This window comes from Atheta coriaria, unplaced genomic scaffold, assembly GCF_025399875.1.
Source record: "Atheta coriaria isolate IRGN ID8LTWV9N9 unplaced genomic scaffold, Caltech_Dcor_3.1 hic_scaffold_14_pilon, whole genome shotgun sequence".
Lineage (NCBI taxonomy): Eukaryota > Metazoa > Arthropoda > Insecta > Coleoptera > Staphylinidae > Dalotia > Dalotia coriaria.
The window spans coordinates 373,160-389,725 of record NW_027045456.1 but is presented as its reverse complement, the minus strand read 5'-3'; the positions used below and the strand labels follow the sequence as shown (position 1 = coordinate 389,725).

Genomic DNA, 16,566 nt, shown 5'->3' with positions numbered 1-16,566 from the left:
AGCGCTGTACTCTCGCTCGAACAATCCGGCAGGAGCTGTCGTCGATCCGCCGTCTACTCCATCTTTTTCAGCTGCTCCGGTCGAGTTTAGTACAATAGTGTAAGGTAAAATGTCTCTGCTGTCAGCGCGTATCGCCGCCTCCGTGGCCAGGAACCTGCCGAGCACCGCCTCGAAGGTAAGATTGCAATTTCCAGCCGAAATTCGGCGTACTTCATCGATATCACGTTCTCATTGAAATCGCCTAGCCTACACTAGTGACATAATCACGTAACGAAGTCATTCAATGGTTACTCGTGGAAGCCTTTTAAACTCATGTATGGTTCGATAAAATGACTTCTTTAACATCTCGTATTTACTGGATTTATCTCCGGTTCCTACGGGAATATACTTTCTTAATATTAGGCAGCCAGACTTCATGTGTTATGTCCATGTGTTATGTAACGGTGAATGTGTACGACGGCACTTGAATGAAGATTTTGTTGAATTTAGGTTGCTGCCGCCGCCCTGCCAACCACCGCGGTTGCCGCCCGCAAACTTCACTTGACATCGCAGAAATGCGGCGCCGAAATCAGCTCCATTCTCGAGGAGCGCATCCTTGGCCAGGCCCCCAAGTCTGACCTCGAGGAGACCGGCCGCGTGTTGAGCATTGGTGATGGTATCGCTCGTGTCTATGGTCTGAAGAACATCCAGGCTGATGAGATGGTGGAATTCTCATCTGGTCTTAAGGTACAAATACATATTTAAGTCACTTATTTTATCTTATGTAACTCTTAGTGAATCTTTAGACCTAGAAGTGATAGTAATCTAATATTTTTGCTTTATTTTGCTTTTAGGGTATGGCCTTGAATTTGGAACCTGACAACGTTGGTGTTGTAGTCTTCGGTAACGACAAACTCATCCGTGAAGGTGATATTGTCAAGCGTACCGGCGCCATTGTCGATGTGCCAGTCGGCGAACAGATCTTGGGTCGCGTCGTTGATGCTTTGGGTAACCCCATCGACGGCAAAGGTCCATTGGACACCAAGACCCGCTTCCGTGTGGGTATCAAGGCTCCTGGCATCATTCCCCGTGTGTCTGTGCGCGAGCCTATGCAGACTGGTATTAAGGCCGTCGATTCGCTCGTACCCATTGGTCGTGGTCAGCGTGAGTTGATCATTGGTGATCGTCAAACCGGGTAAGAATTTATACTTTTATGAAAAAGAATTTATTCTAAATATTTTTGCTGAAATTTATAGCAAAACTGCCCTGGCTATCGACACCATCATCAACCAGCAGCGTTTCAATAACGCTGATGAAGAGAAGAAGAAGCTGTACTGCATCTACGTCGCCATTGGTCAGAAGCGTTCCACCGTCGCTCAGATCCTTAAGCGTCTTACTGACGCCGGTGCCATGAAGTACACCATCATTGTGTCTGCTACTGCCTCTGATGCTGCTCCTCTGCAATACTTGGCCCCATACTCTGGCTGCGCTATGGGAGAATTCTTCCGTGACAACGGCAAGCACGCTCTCATCATCTACGACGATTTGTCCAAGCAGGCCGTTGCTTACCGTCAAGTAATTACAATTATTTCGGTTTTTTTGCACAAATATTTAATGTTTGTATGATTTATTTCCATTCTCAGATGTCTCTGTTGCTGCGTCGTCCCCCAGGTCGTGAAGCTTATCCCGGTGATGTCTTCTACCTTCACTCCCGTCTGCTTGAACGTGCGGCTAAGATGTCCGACGCTCACGGTGGTGGCTCTCTCACTGCCCTCCCCGTCATTGAGACCCAGGCCGGTGACGTATCGGCGTACATTCCAACCAACGTCATTTCTATCACTGACGGACAAATCTTCTTGGAAACCGAGTTGTTCTACAAGGGTATTCGTCCCGCCATCAACGTCGGTCTTTCCGTATCTCGTGTCGGTTCCGCTGCGCAGACCAAGGCCATGAAGCAGGTCGCCGGTTCCATGAAGTTGGAGTTGGCGCAGTATCGTGAGGTTGCCGCTTTCGCCCAGTTCGGCTCTGACTTGGACGCCGCCACCCAGCAGCTGTTGAACCGTGGTGTACGTCTTACTGAACTCCTTAAACAGGGTCAGTACGTGCCGATGGCCATTGAAGAACAGGTTGCCATCATCTACTGTGGTGTCCGCGGTCACTTGGACAAGGTCGACCCCGCCAAGATCACCGCTTTCGAGAAGGAATTCTCCGCACACATCAAGTAAGAATTTGATTAATAAACTACATTTATAGTTTAATTATTTTTACTAATTCAATATATTTGTGTTTTAATAACTTAGGTCGAACTATCAATCACTGTTGAGCACCATTGCCAAGGAAGGTATGATCAGCGAGTCATCCGATGCGCAACTGAAGAAGGTCGTGACAGACTTTGTATCGACATTCGCCGCGTAAACGCGTTGATACCATATTTTAACTAATTTAGTTCATAGGGCTGAATACAATTGATTATCTAGTACACGTTCATCCTCCAATCATGGAAAATGCGATTTTGTTCTAAGCGATATGTCATGCAGGGCACTTAAACAGCAGTAACTATGTAAAGAAAAACTTGTAACTTGTCTATTGTGTTGATTTACTGTTAATGAAAGGAGTGGACAAGACAACATGAAGCAAAATGCGAAAATATAAACGAAAAGTCGAAAGAATAAATGTGAGTAAGGCCGAAATATCAGTTTTTATTTTATTTTGCTGAGAGCATGAAATCCAAATTACAAAAATGTAATGTGAGTTGTTTTATCTTTAGTTTTGAGCTTTCTGTTCCTTTCCTAAGCGTCCACTTGAATTGACTTCATGCATTATCTCAAATAAGCAGGCAGTGAGAGGGCATAAACATGTGCATTTCTAAGAAAGCAAAGTTTGGTAATTTATGGCAACCCACTTGACGGATACAATCCATTCTAACACGGTCGAAATTTTTAACCTTTTTATATTGGTCTGAAATGTTTACTGCTCGCTTCAGAATTCTTGAAGATTGTAGTGCTCTGTGACAAATTTCCGAGCGGTTGTTTATTTTCCTGACGCATGCACTTCTCGGCGTGTTCTTGTCAGCATATTTTAAACCTCCCGGTTCGTTGTTTGTGTCATTTAGTTATCGCTTCCTTGAAAAATCACTCCTCTGATTGGTGCGTTGAACTGGTAGCGTATTCTGATTGGTCTCAGTCGCCGGCTGCGCGCAGAACGTTCGCGCGGTTCAAGTCAGCTCTTGTTTTTTTGCGCGATTTCTACGCTGCTCTTTCGTGCTGCGATCGTTGTAAGCGCTGGACAGCGAAGGTCGTGCCACAAAGGTTTCAGCATCAACTTCTATATTTCGTGAACTTGGTAAGTAGAGATTGTTTCTGGAATTTTACTTGTTTGTTAACAGTTTAACGGATAAGCAAGCGTTGCCTGTTATCACGAATCGTCAGCCTCTACAATATCAAACAGCTCTACATCAATCTTGTAGCGGTCACTTTCGTACCAGACCGCCAAGCGTAAACACGTGGTTTTCTAGCCATGAAGTAACGATTTGCTACCAGTTTGGTTCACAATTATTCTAATAACATCAATTGTTGCTGAGATCATTAATTTTGTTTGTTTGTCTAATACGATTTTGAGGTTTTGGTAATTGTTATTATTTCGGTAGCTCGACAATAAAAAAAGATCATGGACGAGGATTGGGGAGATGACAATACCACAACTCAGAATGTAGGTTGTATTTAATGGCCAATAATTATAAACTATACTCAAATTTATAAAATAGGGCTTTGGAGGCAGCAATTTCTCCAAGGGTAGAGGCTACACAATAGACAAGAATGATGCTGATGAAGACTGGGGGTCAAACAGCAATGGTAAGTTGTTGATTTCACTTTTCCTGTGTTTGTAATCATGTAGGTTTTTAATAACACATTAAAAAACAAAACACAACCTAAGATTATCACATTGTTGTTGTTTGTTCAGGTTTTAATTCAAATAATGGTTTTGGCGGTGGTGGTGCACCTCGACGCGGTGGCCGTGGAGGTGGAAGAAGTTTTGGTCGTGGAGGACGTGGTGTTGGCCGGCGAAACTATGATGATGCCGACCAGAACGGTTTCGGTGGTCGAAGTGGCGGCGGCGGCGGCGACGATTGGGGTGATAATAGAAGTAATGGCTTCGAAAATAATGACGATGATGGCGCCTTTAGGGGCGGTAGAGGTCGTGGACGCGGCCGTGGCTTTGGTGGAGACCGAGGTGACAGACGTGGTGGCCGTGGAGGCCGTGGCGGCGGTCGCGATGGTTTCGGAGCCGGAGATGGTTTTGGCGATGAATTCGCCGAAGGCGGTGGTGAAGGAGAAGAAAAGAAACCACCTCGTTCGACATATATTCCGGAAGAAGCAAACGATGCTGAATTACAGGACACTGGCATAACTAGCGGCATAAACTTTGATAAATATAAAGATATTCCTGTTAATGTAAGTAAATTATTTAGTTCAGTTAGTAATTTTATACTTTTAAATTTTGTGAATTATTTCAGACGTCCGGTGAGAACGTGCCACCTGCCATAATGTCATTCGATGAAGCCGGATTCCGTGAAGTTGTGCGGAAGAATGTCACAGTAGCTGGTTACACCAAATTAACACCAATCCAACAGTATTCTATTCCGATCATCATGGCCGGGCGAGATCTCATGGCGTGCGCCCAAACTGGTTCCGGCAAGACTGCCGCGTTCTTACTGCCCATTATTAATAGTCTTCTAGAGAACCAACGCGATCTCTTGGTGGAAGGCAACTGTATCACACCACATTGCGTCATCATCTCACCGACGCGCGAACTTACTACTCAGATCTATGATCAAGCTCGTAAATTTGCCCGCACGAGCATCATTAAAATCTGCCAGGTTTACGGCGGGACGCAGGTGTTCCATCAACGCAACAAATTAGTTGGCGGTTGTCACATTCTAGTTGCTACGCCCGGTCGTCTGCTCGCATTTGTGCGCGACGGATTGATCAATTTCTCAGCGACACGTTTTGTTGTCTTGGATGAGGCTGATCGAATGCTTGATATGGGTTTTCTGCCTGATGTCGAGACGGTGATGAGGCACCCGACAATGAACAGTGGCAACCGCCAAACTTTAATGTATTCGGCCACGTTCCCCGAAGAGGTGCAAACGTGCGCCGGTCAGTATCTCAACAATTATATCTTTGTCAGTATTGGTATCGTAGGAGGCGCGTGCGCTGACATCGAGCAGACTTTTATTCAAGTCGAGCGTTTTAAGAAACGCGAAGTGCTTCTAGAGTTGCTCAACGAGCACGGCACGAAAGGCACGGTGATTTTCGTCGATACAAAGCGCAATGCTGATTTTCTCGCTGTGAATTTGAGTGAGAATCAAATGCCGACAACAAGTATTCACGGTGATCGTCCACAACAAGAGCGCGAAGCAGCACTGCGCGACTTTCGCTCCGGTCGGAAGCACATCCTGGTAGCGACCGAGGTCGCAGCACGCGGTTTAGATATCAAGAACATTATCCATGTTATAAACTACGATATGCCAAAGGATATCAATCAGTACGTACACCGGATTGGTCGTACCGGGCGCGTGGGCAATCGCGGCAAAGCTACGACGTTTTTCGAGTCCAGCGACGATTCGGCTATGGCAAAGCCGTTATCGCTTATTTTGAAAAGTGCAGGCCAGCCAGTTCCGGACTTTATTGCTGCCGCTGCTTCTGGTTATGGAGGCTATGGCGGTGGTGATGGTAATTCCGGCTTTGGTGGCACAGATATTCGCGACGGCTTGGGTGAAGCCACTCAACATGAAGAGGTGGAAGAGGTCTGGTAGATTATAGGCACAGAATATTTGCGTTTCTCCGTTTGATTTTTAATACTTGTTCTTTATTCCTAAGGTCTCATGGTTTTAACATGATGACATATATTTACCAGTTAGCATTTAAAGTGTTTTAAACTCTAGACTTCTAGAGCGTTATATTTTTGACCAGTTTATTGTTTTAAGAATGTATTTTTGTTGTTTGCAAGACTGAAGGTGAAGTTGAACTTAAGTTGGTAAGATATGAGAGGTGGATTGTTGGAAAATTTGATGATTGTTAACCAAACGAAGATTGCATACGGTGTGTTTTTTTTAATATGAGAGAAGAGATATATTTTCAATAATATGATTCCGAAATTTGTAATACCAAATTAGCAATGTTACAATTAAATTTTTTTATAATATCTGGTAGTTTCGTTCTTAGATAATTGCCGATTTATCTCGTGTCTATTTTATAGTCTAGAATTAATTAATCAAAAAGAAAATGGAGCATTTTTTCTCGAATTTCAAAAAAATTTAAAGCAGAACCTCAAAAATACAGGAAATTGCTCAAAAGTAAGTCGATTTCAATTTCTAGAATTGTACGACCTTGTTTTTGTTTACTTAATTGTTTATAACTTTTGTTATTATCATTTCCAGATATTGATTTTCGACTAAACAATTTCTTGATACAATTATAAACTAAATGACACCTCGATCATATTTTTCGGTGATTCTTAGCTAGAAGAGTAAACGAGACTTTTGAAGCAGACTACGCGGTTTTAATAGGGGCCTGGTTCCAAATCCACAGATTAAAACCACAATTTATGAGCATAAAATGTAAATATTATACATTGTAATGTAATCGGTCATGGTATAACATTTTTAATTCTTTTTAAGTACTGAGAACACTTGAAATATCACTTATCATACTAGAGGTAATTGATTTGGCAAGTGATAAGAAGGCGCAACGCGCTACGAGTAAAACAATCAGCACATGTTTATAATTCTCATTGGAGACAGAACACCTGCAAACGATTAGAATCAATCGTTGATTCATTATTATCGTTCGATTAGTCTGTCAGACACCTGTGCCACCTGCTTATCCAAATATTTTAAAAGTTGCTGGAGCACACATTGTGTTCACTCGACTGCAATGCTGTGTGCGAACACATCCAGCCGACAATTCATTTGATATTCATTTCTTCACCATGTGTAAGTCTCAACGGGGAATGGAATACAAATTTTTTTACATAATTTGCTTGTTTTATATACAGATTTAGTAAAAGTTACCATTTTGCTTACCATGTGTTTCATGGGAGCTTATGGTGGTAGTTGTGCCATGTATGGGTTGTGTCGGCCTAAGGAGGGTCTCAATTGTAATGACGATTCAGGTCCATTTCCGCTACAAGCTGAGGAAGGTGCCAAACAGGAAGCGCTGCGAAAGTTTCGCGCCATGTGTCCGGTGCTCAACGAAGAACTGAACAACGCCGAAGACCCGGCTCTGTGCTGCGACTACGACCAAATGCAAAATTTCATCAGGCTGGCGGCCATGTCGGATGTATTCTCACGTTGTCCCACGTGCCTGCGTAATTTACTGCAACACATCTGCCAGTATGCGTGCGGACCTGAGCAGGGTCGGTTTGTTAAAACCAAGAGTGTTATAATGGATGGTGTGGAAGTGGTAGAGTCCATTACCGTAAGCCTTTCATACGAGTACATGAACGATACGTTCGAATCCTGCAAACATGTTGCTTTACCCTCCAGCGGTGGATTGGTACTGGAGGCGTCCTGCGGCGTGCATGGAGCTGCAAATTGCAATCCAGAAAGAATGTTTAAGTTCATGGGCGAGGAGAGCGGGTTTGGACCATTCCCTATTTACTTCCACGACAGCAGAGCTCGAGATTTTAATCCAGAACAAGCATTAATGTTGACGGCCAAGACCTGTGACGATAAGTATGCTGGAGATGAGTTTCCCTGTGGATGCATCGATTGCGTTGAGAGCTGTTCGTTGGATTCATACGAAGCTGAAGAAGCTGGTTTTGAAGTGGGCGGTTTCAATGGGTGGTCTTTTATCGCTGGAGTTACTTTACTTGGATGTGTTGTATTGGGCCTTTGTATTACCTTTGTTATTTCAAGACAAATAGAGAGTAGGAATGCTGGAAAGTTGGCTAGGATGGATAGTATCAGCAATGTAAGCGCAGCCGACGTCGAAGATGTTGGAAAAGTCAACAAAATGCACAAACTTTGGGAAGCACTGTTTAGAATATTAGCTGAGAGTACGTTTTCTTTCTTTTTTAAACACTCATATTCTAAACAAACTTTTTAATTGATTTTCAGCAATTGCAAGGAACAGTTGGCTGACAATCTGTTTATCATCTTGGATAGTTGTCGCGCTGTGTTACGGAGCGTTGAGTTTGAACGTTACCACCAATCCAGTGGAAATTTGGGCGTCTGCCGACAGTCGTAGTCGAATTGAGAAAGACTTCTTCGATGAGCACTTTGGGCCGTTCTATCGCACCAATCAGATTTTTATCAAACCCGTTGGAGTCTCTTCGGTAAGTAACATTTTACCCAAATTCTAACAATAACAATTCTAATTGATCAAATTTTACTTATTTAGTTTAACTACTCTTACCACAACGTGTCACTAGTGGTCGAAGTAGGACCAGCGTTTGATAAAGACTTTTTGCTGGAAGTTTTTGAGTTACAGAAGATCATCGAAGATATTCAGTTAGATGATGGTACTACGCTAGCAAGTATCTGTTATTCTCCGATGTCGAGTGCATTTACTCCACCGGTAGATATCAACGCATGCACGGTGCAATCAATTCTTGGACTGTTTGAAAACGATCTGGAAAAGTTTAAAGATAATGAAAGATATGTCGAAAAAATGTTGAAATGTGCAACGTAAGAATTTATTTTCGACTGTAGAAGTTTATAATATAACTAATTTGGTGTTAATCCTACAGGAGTCCATATAGTCCGGACTGTCTTGCACCTTATGGAGGACCAATTGAACCAGGCTTGGCTTATGGTGGAATGGAATCTGCCAGCTATGTAGATGCGCGTGCTGTTGGACTTACTTTTCTTGTAAATAACAAATTGGATGCTAAAGAATTGGAACCTGCGCTAAATTGGGAAGAAAAGTAAGCAAAAGCGCATGTCAAAATACCCAAAATGTGACTGTCACTATTAATGAATATTTTTATTTCAGATTTATTGAAGTCTTGAAGGATTGGGTAGCAAACCAGCCATCAGACAGTCTCTTAGATATTGCTTTCAGCGCAGAGCGCTCCGTTGAAGACGAAGTCGCGCGTGTGTCCGAGTCGGAAATGTCTACGATCATTATCAGTTATTTAGTTATGTTTGCATACATTGCGATTACTCTCGGACACATCAACTCGTTTCGTACAATCCTGCTTGATTCAAAGTTGGTGCTTGGCATTGGAGGTATAGTTATCGTACTGTGTTCGGTGGGTTGTTCTCTTGGTGTTTCCGGATACGCGGGTATTACCACAACGTTACTCACCGTCGAAGTGATTCCGTTCCTTGTACTTGCGGTTGGGGTGGACAATATATTTATCATTGTTCAGACGCATCATCGTTTATCTAATCTCAAGTAAGTAATTTATTGGGTTTTACACACATTTATTCATAGATATTATTGTTTATATCTAGAGAGAATCAAGATTTGGATGTGGCCACACAAATTGGAAAAACAATGGCGACTGTTGGTCCAAGTATGTTATTAACCAGCGTGTCTGAGATGATTTGTTTTGCAATTGGAACTCTGTCGGACATGCCAGCGGTGCATACATTTGCATTTTTTGCAACCATTGCGCTGTTGTTTGACTTTTTACTGCAGATTACTGCGTTTATAGCTTTGTTAGCAATAGACGAACGGCGTTACAAGGTAAACCTTTTGCAAATTGTTTGCCTATAAAAACTATAATTATCTGCATGTTTAGGAAAACCGATGGGATTTTTGTTTCTGCGTAAAACAAGAACGCTCCGATGGGCTGACATTCAGTGAAGGATGGTTTTTTAAAGCGTGGAAAAAATACTACACACCTTTCATAATGTCCAAACCAATGCGGTATATAATTGTGGTCATATTTGCTGCCTGGTTTGGATTCAGCATTGTGGTCGTCCCTTCAATTAATGCCGGATTAGATCAAGAACTATCAATGCCAGAAGACAGCCACGTCTTAAAATATTTCAACGTAAGCCATAATATTTGTTTTTAATTAGAAGTGTAACTTCTAATTCTAATGTTTTTGATAGTACATGAAAGAATTAATGGGTATAGGCCCACCTGTGTATTGGGTAACAAAAGGCAATATTGACTATTCCAACGAAGAAATACAAAATATTTACTGCGGGGCTGCTGGCTGTTCGTCATCTTCTGTAACAACGCAACTCTTTTCCGTGTCACAGCAAACAGAGTTGACTTACATTGCTCGCCAGGCGTCTTCATGGATGGATGATTTTGTCGACTGGAGTAATGCTGAAGAATGCTGCCGTATGTTTCCTGGTAATGCCTCCTTCTGCCCGCATCAAACGCCCGGCTGTGATCAGTGCACGTTCCGAAAAGAAAACGACAATCGGCTTGACTATTTCCATAAACATTTACCATATTTCTTGAATGACAATCCTGACACAAATTGTGGCAAAGGTGGCCATCCAGCGTATGGCGATGTAAGCATCCTAATACGATTGCTAATGCCTAATTTATATTCTGACTTTGATTTTGCAGGCGCTAAATGTGCACGTGAACGAAACCGGCCATGTTACAATTGAAGCCTCGTATCTCATGTCATACCACAGTGTCTTAAAAGGATCTAAGGATTATTACGAAGCGTTGAAGTTTGCTAGGAAGATTGCTGATAATTTAACCGAAACAATCAACATGGAGGGCGTTGAGATATTTCCTTACAGGTAAAAATAAATACCATGGTAATATAATTTTATACTAAACATTTATTTTGCTTTTTTAGTATTTTCTATGTATTCTTCGAACAGTATCTGACTATTTGGTACGACATGTTAACATCCCTTGCATATTCTCTTCTTGTTGTGCTCGTGGTGCCTTTTATAGTGAGCGGTTTCAACCTTTTTGCTGCATGTACAATTCTTATTGTTATTGCTATGATAACAGTAAACCTGGCAGGAATGATGTACATCTGGGATATTACTCTTAACGCAGTTTCTCTGGTCAACTTAGTCATGGTAAATTATATTGCTATTATTGTTATTTTTCAATTAAATATTAATTAAATATTTAATTTACAGAGTGTGGGTATATCTGTTGAATTCACCGGCCATATTGTTCACGCGTTTGAAGTGAGTAAAAAGCATACGCCGTTGGATCGTGCTACTGATGCCTTGGGTTTAATGGGTGCTTCAGTGTTTTCTGGTATTACACTGACGAAATTCCTTGGGATTATTGTATTGTCGCAAGCACAATCGCAAATCTTTAAAATTTTCTACTTCCGGATGTACCTAGGCATCGTTATAATAGGAGCTTTACATGGTTTAGTATTTCTGCCCGTTTTCTTATCGTTTTTAGGACATATTAAATATAGATGAAACTATTTAAACTATTAAAATTTAATATGTTAATATTTCTATTTATAGTATTTTGTATTGTTTTGCTATTTGTTAAGTATTTATGAATTTTGCGTGTATATTTGTTAAATAAATATGTAAAATGAAAAAAGTGTGTTATAGGTACCATTGGTTTATAATTTAATGTTTTAAATGTTTATATGAATGCTATTTAAAGATTAAAATCCAATTTATTCGTTATTTTGGAAACTTGATGAACTTTAAAACTAATATAAACTCTACGATTTTTATTTTAAACCACATCGAAAGAGTCTGTTCTGTAAAATAAGTTTACAATGTGTGAGTTTGTGGCTTGTGCTATAGCTCGAGGGCAATCCGGAGCAAGTTATATTATTATACGGTGAGTGTTGCGTAATTTGCTCCAACAATTCGAGAGAATTTCATTTTTGCGGCCACGACGTGCCCCAGCGTCGCACCTCGATCGCGACGCGCTCGCGCGCTAACATGTCTCTGATTGGCTGTGAATGCGCCACGTGACCACCCGTCAAGCATATTTCTGTATACAGTCAGGCGCTGTACGACGTTGTCGTGCACGAGAAATCGAGGCAGAAAAATTTCTTTTTCGGGTGCATTTTGGCCATGTGTATCACGTTCGCGCGGTGCTCCAGTACCAGTACCATATGGACTGAAGTCGAGTGTGGTGCGATAATGTCTCGGCGAGTGTTACACATACGAACATTACTGTAATAAGACACGCATTCCTAACGTCTGCAAATCGCATACATATTGCGCTCTCGTACGTGCGCGCATTGTCTCGTACCAACCGGTCCAACATTTGTATATCACCACGTGGAGAGTGCAAACTTGCATAAAATTGCACTATGGCTTCGAGACGATCGCGTATCAAAGGCATCGCAAATATTCCGCAGCGGAGGAAACCCGTCGTCGAACAGGAAGCTACGCAGGAAGATGTGAGGTGCGAGGAATCTAACCTCTCACCACAGCAGGTGATCACAAATTCAACCGGAGAATCACAGAAAGAAGAAAAACATGCTGACGGCGTTGATTTGAACACAGCTGTTCCCGTGGAAAATAATAAAGATAAGCCATGTGAAACAGATATTCCAACTCATTCAAATCATGATATTAGTAAAAATGTAGCAGAAAATGTAAATCCAAACATATCTGTAGCAGCACCTCAAACACAGCCTTCATTCAACCGACGTAGACTTATAAAACCAGCAATATCATTAAAAGCAATACAGAAATCAGTAACTCCACCTAGCATATCTTCACCAAGTGAGGAACCAGAAATAACAAAACCTCAAGAAGAGCCTTCACCACCTGAAGATGCAAATTGTCCTTCTGTGATATCTAAAACATCTGAAAATCCACCAATAAACACATCAAAACATGCTCACACTCCAGTCAGAGATGATTGTATCAACAAGGAGATCAGTGTGCTTGGTAAGCAAAACCTAAAATTAAATTTATTTACTTTCAACAAATGTTACAAAGTAACAACTTGATTAGCAGTGCAACTTTGATAACTTTTGACCTTTATTGCTTTATTTTTAAGGTATCACCAAATTGCCACTCACTCAAAGTCAAAATCAGAATTTGGAGAACTGCACAGATAAGAACTCTTTTGATGAGATTGTTCGGCCGTCTCCAGCATGCAGCCCTAGCAAATATATGAATCGTGCCAGGATTAAGGCTATTCCACGCCTGGGCCAACGTCGACCGAGTTTCAGCATCGGCAGCGCGAGCGAATCGGAAGACGAGTCGAAGAAGTCGTATAAAACAGTACGAATACGAAATGATTCTGTCTGCTCGTCTGTTTCTACACCAGCACCTCCAGAATCACCAGCAGTTGTTGCTGAAGTGAGTAATCCTAGGAAGAAGCCAGAGTTCAACAGCGTTATCCAACGAAAATGCCGACGGACTGAGCAGAGTCGTAAACTGGCTGAGGCAAGACGAGATTTTCAACAAAAGTTTAACAACGGGAAGCCGGATAGGCAGAAATTGACCATGATAGATCTCATATTTTACAATCCTGGAAGCTCCCCGATGAGGTAAATGTTTTTATTATGTTATTTACATTTTGAATAATATTCTGCTTTTTTTAAAGCCAAAAACGTAAACGAAAGGATACCGAGACTGAATCGATACTAAGCGCCAAACATGAAGAAGACATTGACGATGCACCTGCACCAGACGAACCTTCTGCGGATGCGACCGCCGAGCCAGAACTCAGCGACGAAGAAAACACAGTTCCTGCGCCCCAAATAACAATCGGCGCCAACGGCGAAATCATCATCGACGAAAAATCGCTCTTCATTGAGAATAAAGACATCAAACGCGATCGCGAGTTGTTAAAAAAGTCGAACCTAGTCGATGGCGACAAGTTTGAAACTGGGTACGGCGTATTCAAACGCGTGAAACGCTCCAAGGACTGGAGTAAAGATGAAACTCTGCGATTTTACAAAGCGCTGAATACAATGGGAACTGATTTTACACTGATGTGTGAGTTGTTTCCAGGTCGTAGCCGACGAGAGTTGAAGATGAAATTTAAAAGAAGAGCGTGTTAATCGAGCCTTGATTGATCGCGCTGTGATGCAACCGATTCAGTTCGATATCACCGATTTACAACGTGATCTTGAAAAGCAGGAGTTGGAAAAGCTGCGGAACGAGCAAATAAAAAAGGACCTGAAGCAATACAGGGAAGATTGCAAGGCGGCAAGAGAGGAGAAGAAGGAAAAGGAAAAAGCTAAGGCGGAAGAAGTGCCTGCAGTTAAGAAGAAAAGAAAAACATGGACGGGAGATGTAAAGGTCGTTGAAGAACAAATAATTAAACCAGCAAATGCCAAGGAAGCCTTAAAGAAAAAGCTGCAACAAGGGATACACAGCTTGCTCGCATCAGATGACAGTGACGATGAAAATGCGAATGTTGTTGAAGATTCAGTAAATGCAAAAGAAGCGGAAATCAATGAAAACAACAATCATATTGATTTGAGCGACGCGATTGAACAAAACATTGAGATTACCAGTAATATTGATGTAACAAGCCCTGAAATGCTAGCTGATACAAATTCTGAAGCAATTGAGATGCCTGAAGTAGAGAAAAGCGGCGGAATTGAAGAAACGAACGAAACTGAAGTCATTGAGGAAGGTTCGATTGTAGTTACAACATCATTAGATGCTGATGGTAAAGAAATCTACTCTGCTTACTCTGTCAACTGTCATGGTGAAAAAATCCCATTGGATTTAAATCCGGGAGTCCTCGATGTTCTGCTTAAGAATCAAAAAAGTGATAAAACAGTACCTCTACCCGAGAACGCAGACGAATCATTAATTTTGCCTTCTGATAACACCATAGACAACATAATGGCTGATATATCCTTGTCTAATCTTCACGACAATCCAGACATGTCTCTGACGACCACCGCGGACTGCATGATTCTTTCGTTCGAGGATATCGATGCGAATATTGCCACTAACTCAACCGCGAACATTGTCGCTATCCAAACCGGGCCATAACTTTGATAACGATGCATTTCTTTTTTGTACGGTCTCTTCAATGCTGATAAACGTGTAAAGGTGATGACACGAATCGTGTGAGTACACACTAAATAATTTATTTTACTACTAAGCTATTTCCTACTTATAGCTAGCTATACTTGATTTTAGTACACCGACGAATGTCACTTGGAACATTACTGACGAATGTTCATAAAGCGCTGTTTAGTTGTTTGTTAAAATGCCGCGTTTGGAAGTGTCGTGCGTGTATTGAGAATTTGTATTTCTTTTATTATTATGCTTTCTACTGTGAATGAGTGAGTTTATTTACTATTTCCTTTTTTGTTGAAGAATGTTACGATGTTGGAGAATTAAAAAATATTAAAGAAAAAAAGTGGGAAATATTTTATAACTTACAAGGATGCATTTATAAAATAATATACCTGTTTCCATAATCCCAAAATAATTAAAATGGCGGTCATGTTTCTTATCATTTATGTTGTGTGTATGATTTTCATCACATATAGCTCGTCGGCAGTCACTTTAACAGTCAGATACTGAAATTTATAATGCAATTTCAGATCGTTTTTCTTGAGAAGCTCCAGCTCTTCGGGAGGCACGCCAAACACCAGAAATATGCCGTTGCCGAGCTGCGTCTTGTGCAGTAAGTGCCATGAGTCTACGGCGAAAGCTACGTTCTGCGCGGCTAACAGTGATAAAATTTGACTCTGGTTTGTAATATTCTCCCGGCGAATGAATAAGGTAACTTTCGTAAGCTTGCATCCTACCCGTAGGTAATCCATTCCAATTTCCTTAGATAATTCACTGGTAAGTTGAGCGGCTGGATCATTAAAATCAAGAATTAGAACATTGAAATTTGAGATATCCGACGTGGGTAAAATTGGTTCTGCTTGTTGCTGCTTGGATCTGCCAGACTCTTTCTTGATGTTGGATGGATTGACTACTTCTATGGCATTGACAACATCAACAGGTACTTTCAGTTTCTTTTTACAATCATATTTTGCATCTGAAGAAGCTGTGTCCCAGGGTAGTGGATATGCATTTCGGCTGAGGCGGTGTCCAACGAAAGCTTTACGTGAAAAATGCCGACTGCATATCCTGGTCAATTTTGAATAAGGCTTTTCTGTGTCAAACAGTATCCTTGACCATTCAGCTCTTCTGATAATAAAAATATATAGATACTACAATAAAAGTATTTTGAAATTACCTGAGAGGACTTTTGGGAAAACTGTGAATATAAATGCGATTTTCCAGATCACAACCATGACCACAAACAATACAATACATCGTAACAGTGTTAGAGCGCACGTGGTTTCAGATAGGTTCAAAGGATGACTAAGTAGTTTCTCTGGAGTAACTTTAAAAAATCAACAGCGCCCTGGGATGGCGGGGTAAAGTCACATGCACCACCGCCATCTAAAGTATAAGCTTTGAAAAGCTTCATCCCACGTCACAGTCTGTATATTGCAACAGTGTATACTTTATTCCGATAAATGTATGCAGTATATTTTACTGGCAACCATGTCTTTTTATAAAATACGAAAAGTATAATAGGTTTTATTTTATGTATTAATGGAAGTTCGTGAATAAGTATATAGGTAAATGTAGAAGCATTCTTATGGAACTCAAGGCTAAAGAAGAAGAAAGGAAACTAGAACTCTGCGACTGGACCGCTGGGCTACTCAGGAATGATTGCG

General features: G+C 41.4%; 5 protein-coding genes across 5 annotated transcripts; 4 read left to right on the top strand and 1 right to left on the bottom strand.

The window, feature by feature from the left end:
- Nucleotides 1–6: 6 nt before the first annotated feature.
- Nucleotides 7–2,669, top strand: LOC135802018 (ATP synthase subunit alpha, mitochondrial). The gene is made up of 6 exons (XM_065315561.1): nt 7–175; nt 490–726; nt 834–1,174; nt 1,236–1,554; nt 1,623–2,200; nt 2,280–2,669. Exons 1-6 carry the CDS (start codon nt 110–112, stop codon nt 2,392–2,394), a joined length of 1,656 nt encoding a protein of 551 aa, XP_065171633.1. The 5' UTR covers nt 7–109; the 3' UTR covers nt 2,395–2,669.
- Nucleotides 2,670–3,169: 500 nt separating this feature from the next.
- LOC135802017 (ATP-dependent RNA helicase vasa-like) lies at nt 3,170–6,183 on the top strand. The gene is made up of 5 exons (XM_065315560.1): nt 3,170–3,321; nt 3,626–3,687; nt 3,743–3,830; nt 3,940–4,430; nt 4,493–6,183. Exons 2-5 carry the CDS (start codon nt 3,646–3,648, stop codon nt 5,792–5,794), a joined length of 1,923 nt encoding a protein of 640 aa, XP_065171632.1. The 5' UTR covers nt 3,170–3,321; nt 3,626–3,645; the 3' UTR covers nt 5,795–6,183.
- A 130-nt stretch (nt 6,184–6,313) lies between these two features.
- On the top strand, nt 6,314–11,480 carry LOC135802015 (NPC intracellular cholesterol transporter 1 homolog 1b-like). Its single transcript, XM_065315555.1, has 12 exons — nt 6,314–6,973; nt 7,036–8,037; nt 8,099–8,316; nt 8,382–8,668; nt 8,731–8,907; nt 8,976–9,380; nt 9,440–9,674; nt 9,730–9,984; nt 10,046–10,459; nt 10,518–10,699; nt 10,759–10,990; nt 11,054–11,480. Exons 1-12 carry the CDS (start codon nt 6,970–6,972, stop codon nt 11,348–11,350), a joined length of 3,708 nt encoding a protein of 1,235 aa, XP_065171627.1. The 5' UTR covers nt 6,314–6,969; the 3' UTR covers nt 11,351–11,480.
- Nucleotides 11,481–11,892: 412 nt separating this feature from the next.
- Nucleotides 11,893–15,242, top strand: LOC135801947 (transcription factor TFIIIB component B'' homolog). Its single transcript, XM_065315484.1, is given in 4 exon segments — nt 11,893–12,796; nt 12,909–13,404; nt 13,461–13,901; nt 13,903–15,242. Coding segments are annotated over 4 exon segments (2,490 nt in total). The 5' UTR covers nt 11,893–12,210; the 3' UTR covers nt 14,870–15,242.
- An 87-nt stretch (nt 15,243–15,329) lies between these two features.
- Nucleotides 15,330–16,178, bottom strand: LOC135801948 (uncharacterized). The gene is made up of 2 exons (XM_065315485.1): nt 16,077–16,178; nt 15,330–16,027 (listed from the first exon to the last, which is right to left on the bottom strand). Exons 1-2 carry the CDS (start codon nt 16,154–16,156, stop codon nt 15,343–15,345), a joined length of 765 nt encoding a protein of 254 aa, XP_065171557.1. The 5' UTR covers nt 16,157–16,178; the 3' UTR covers nt 15,330–15,342.
- Between the last annotated feature and the right edge of the window lie 388 nt (nt 16,179–16,566).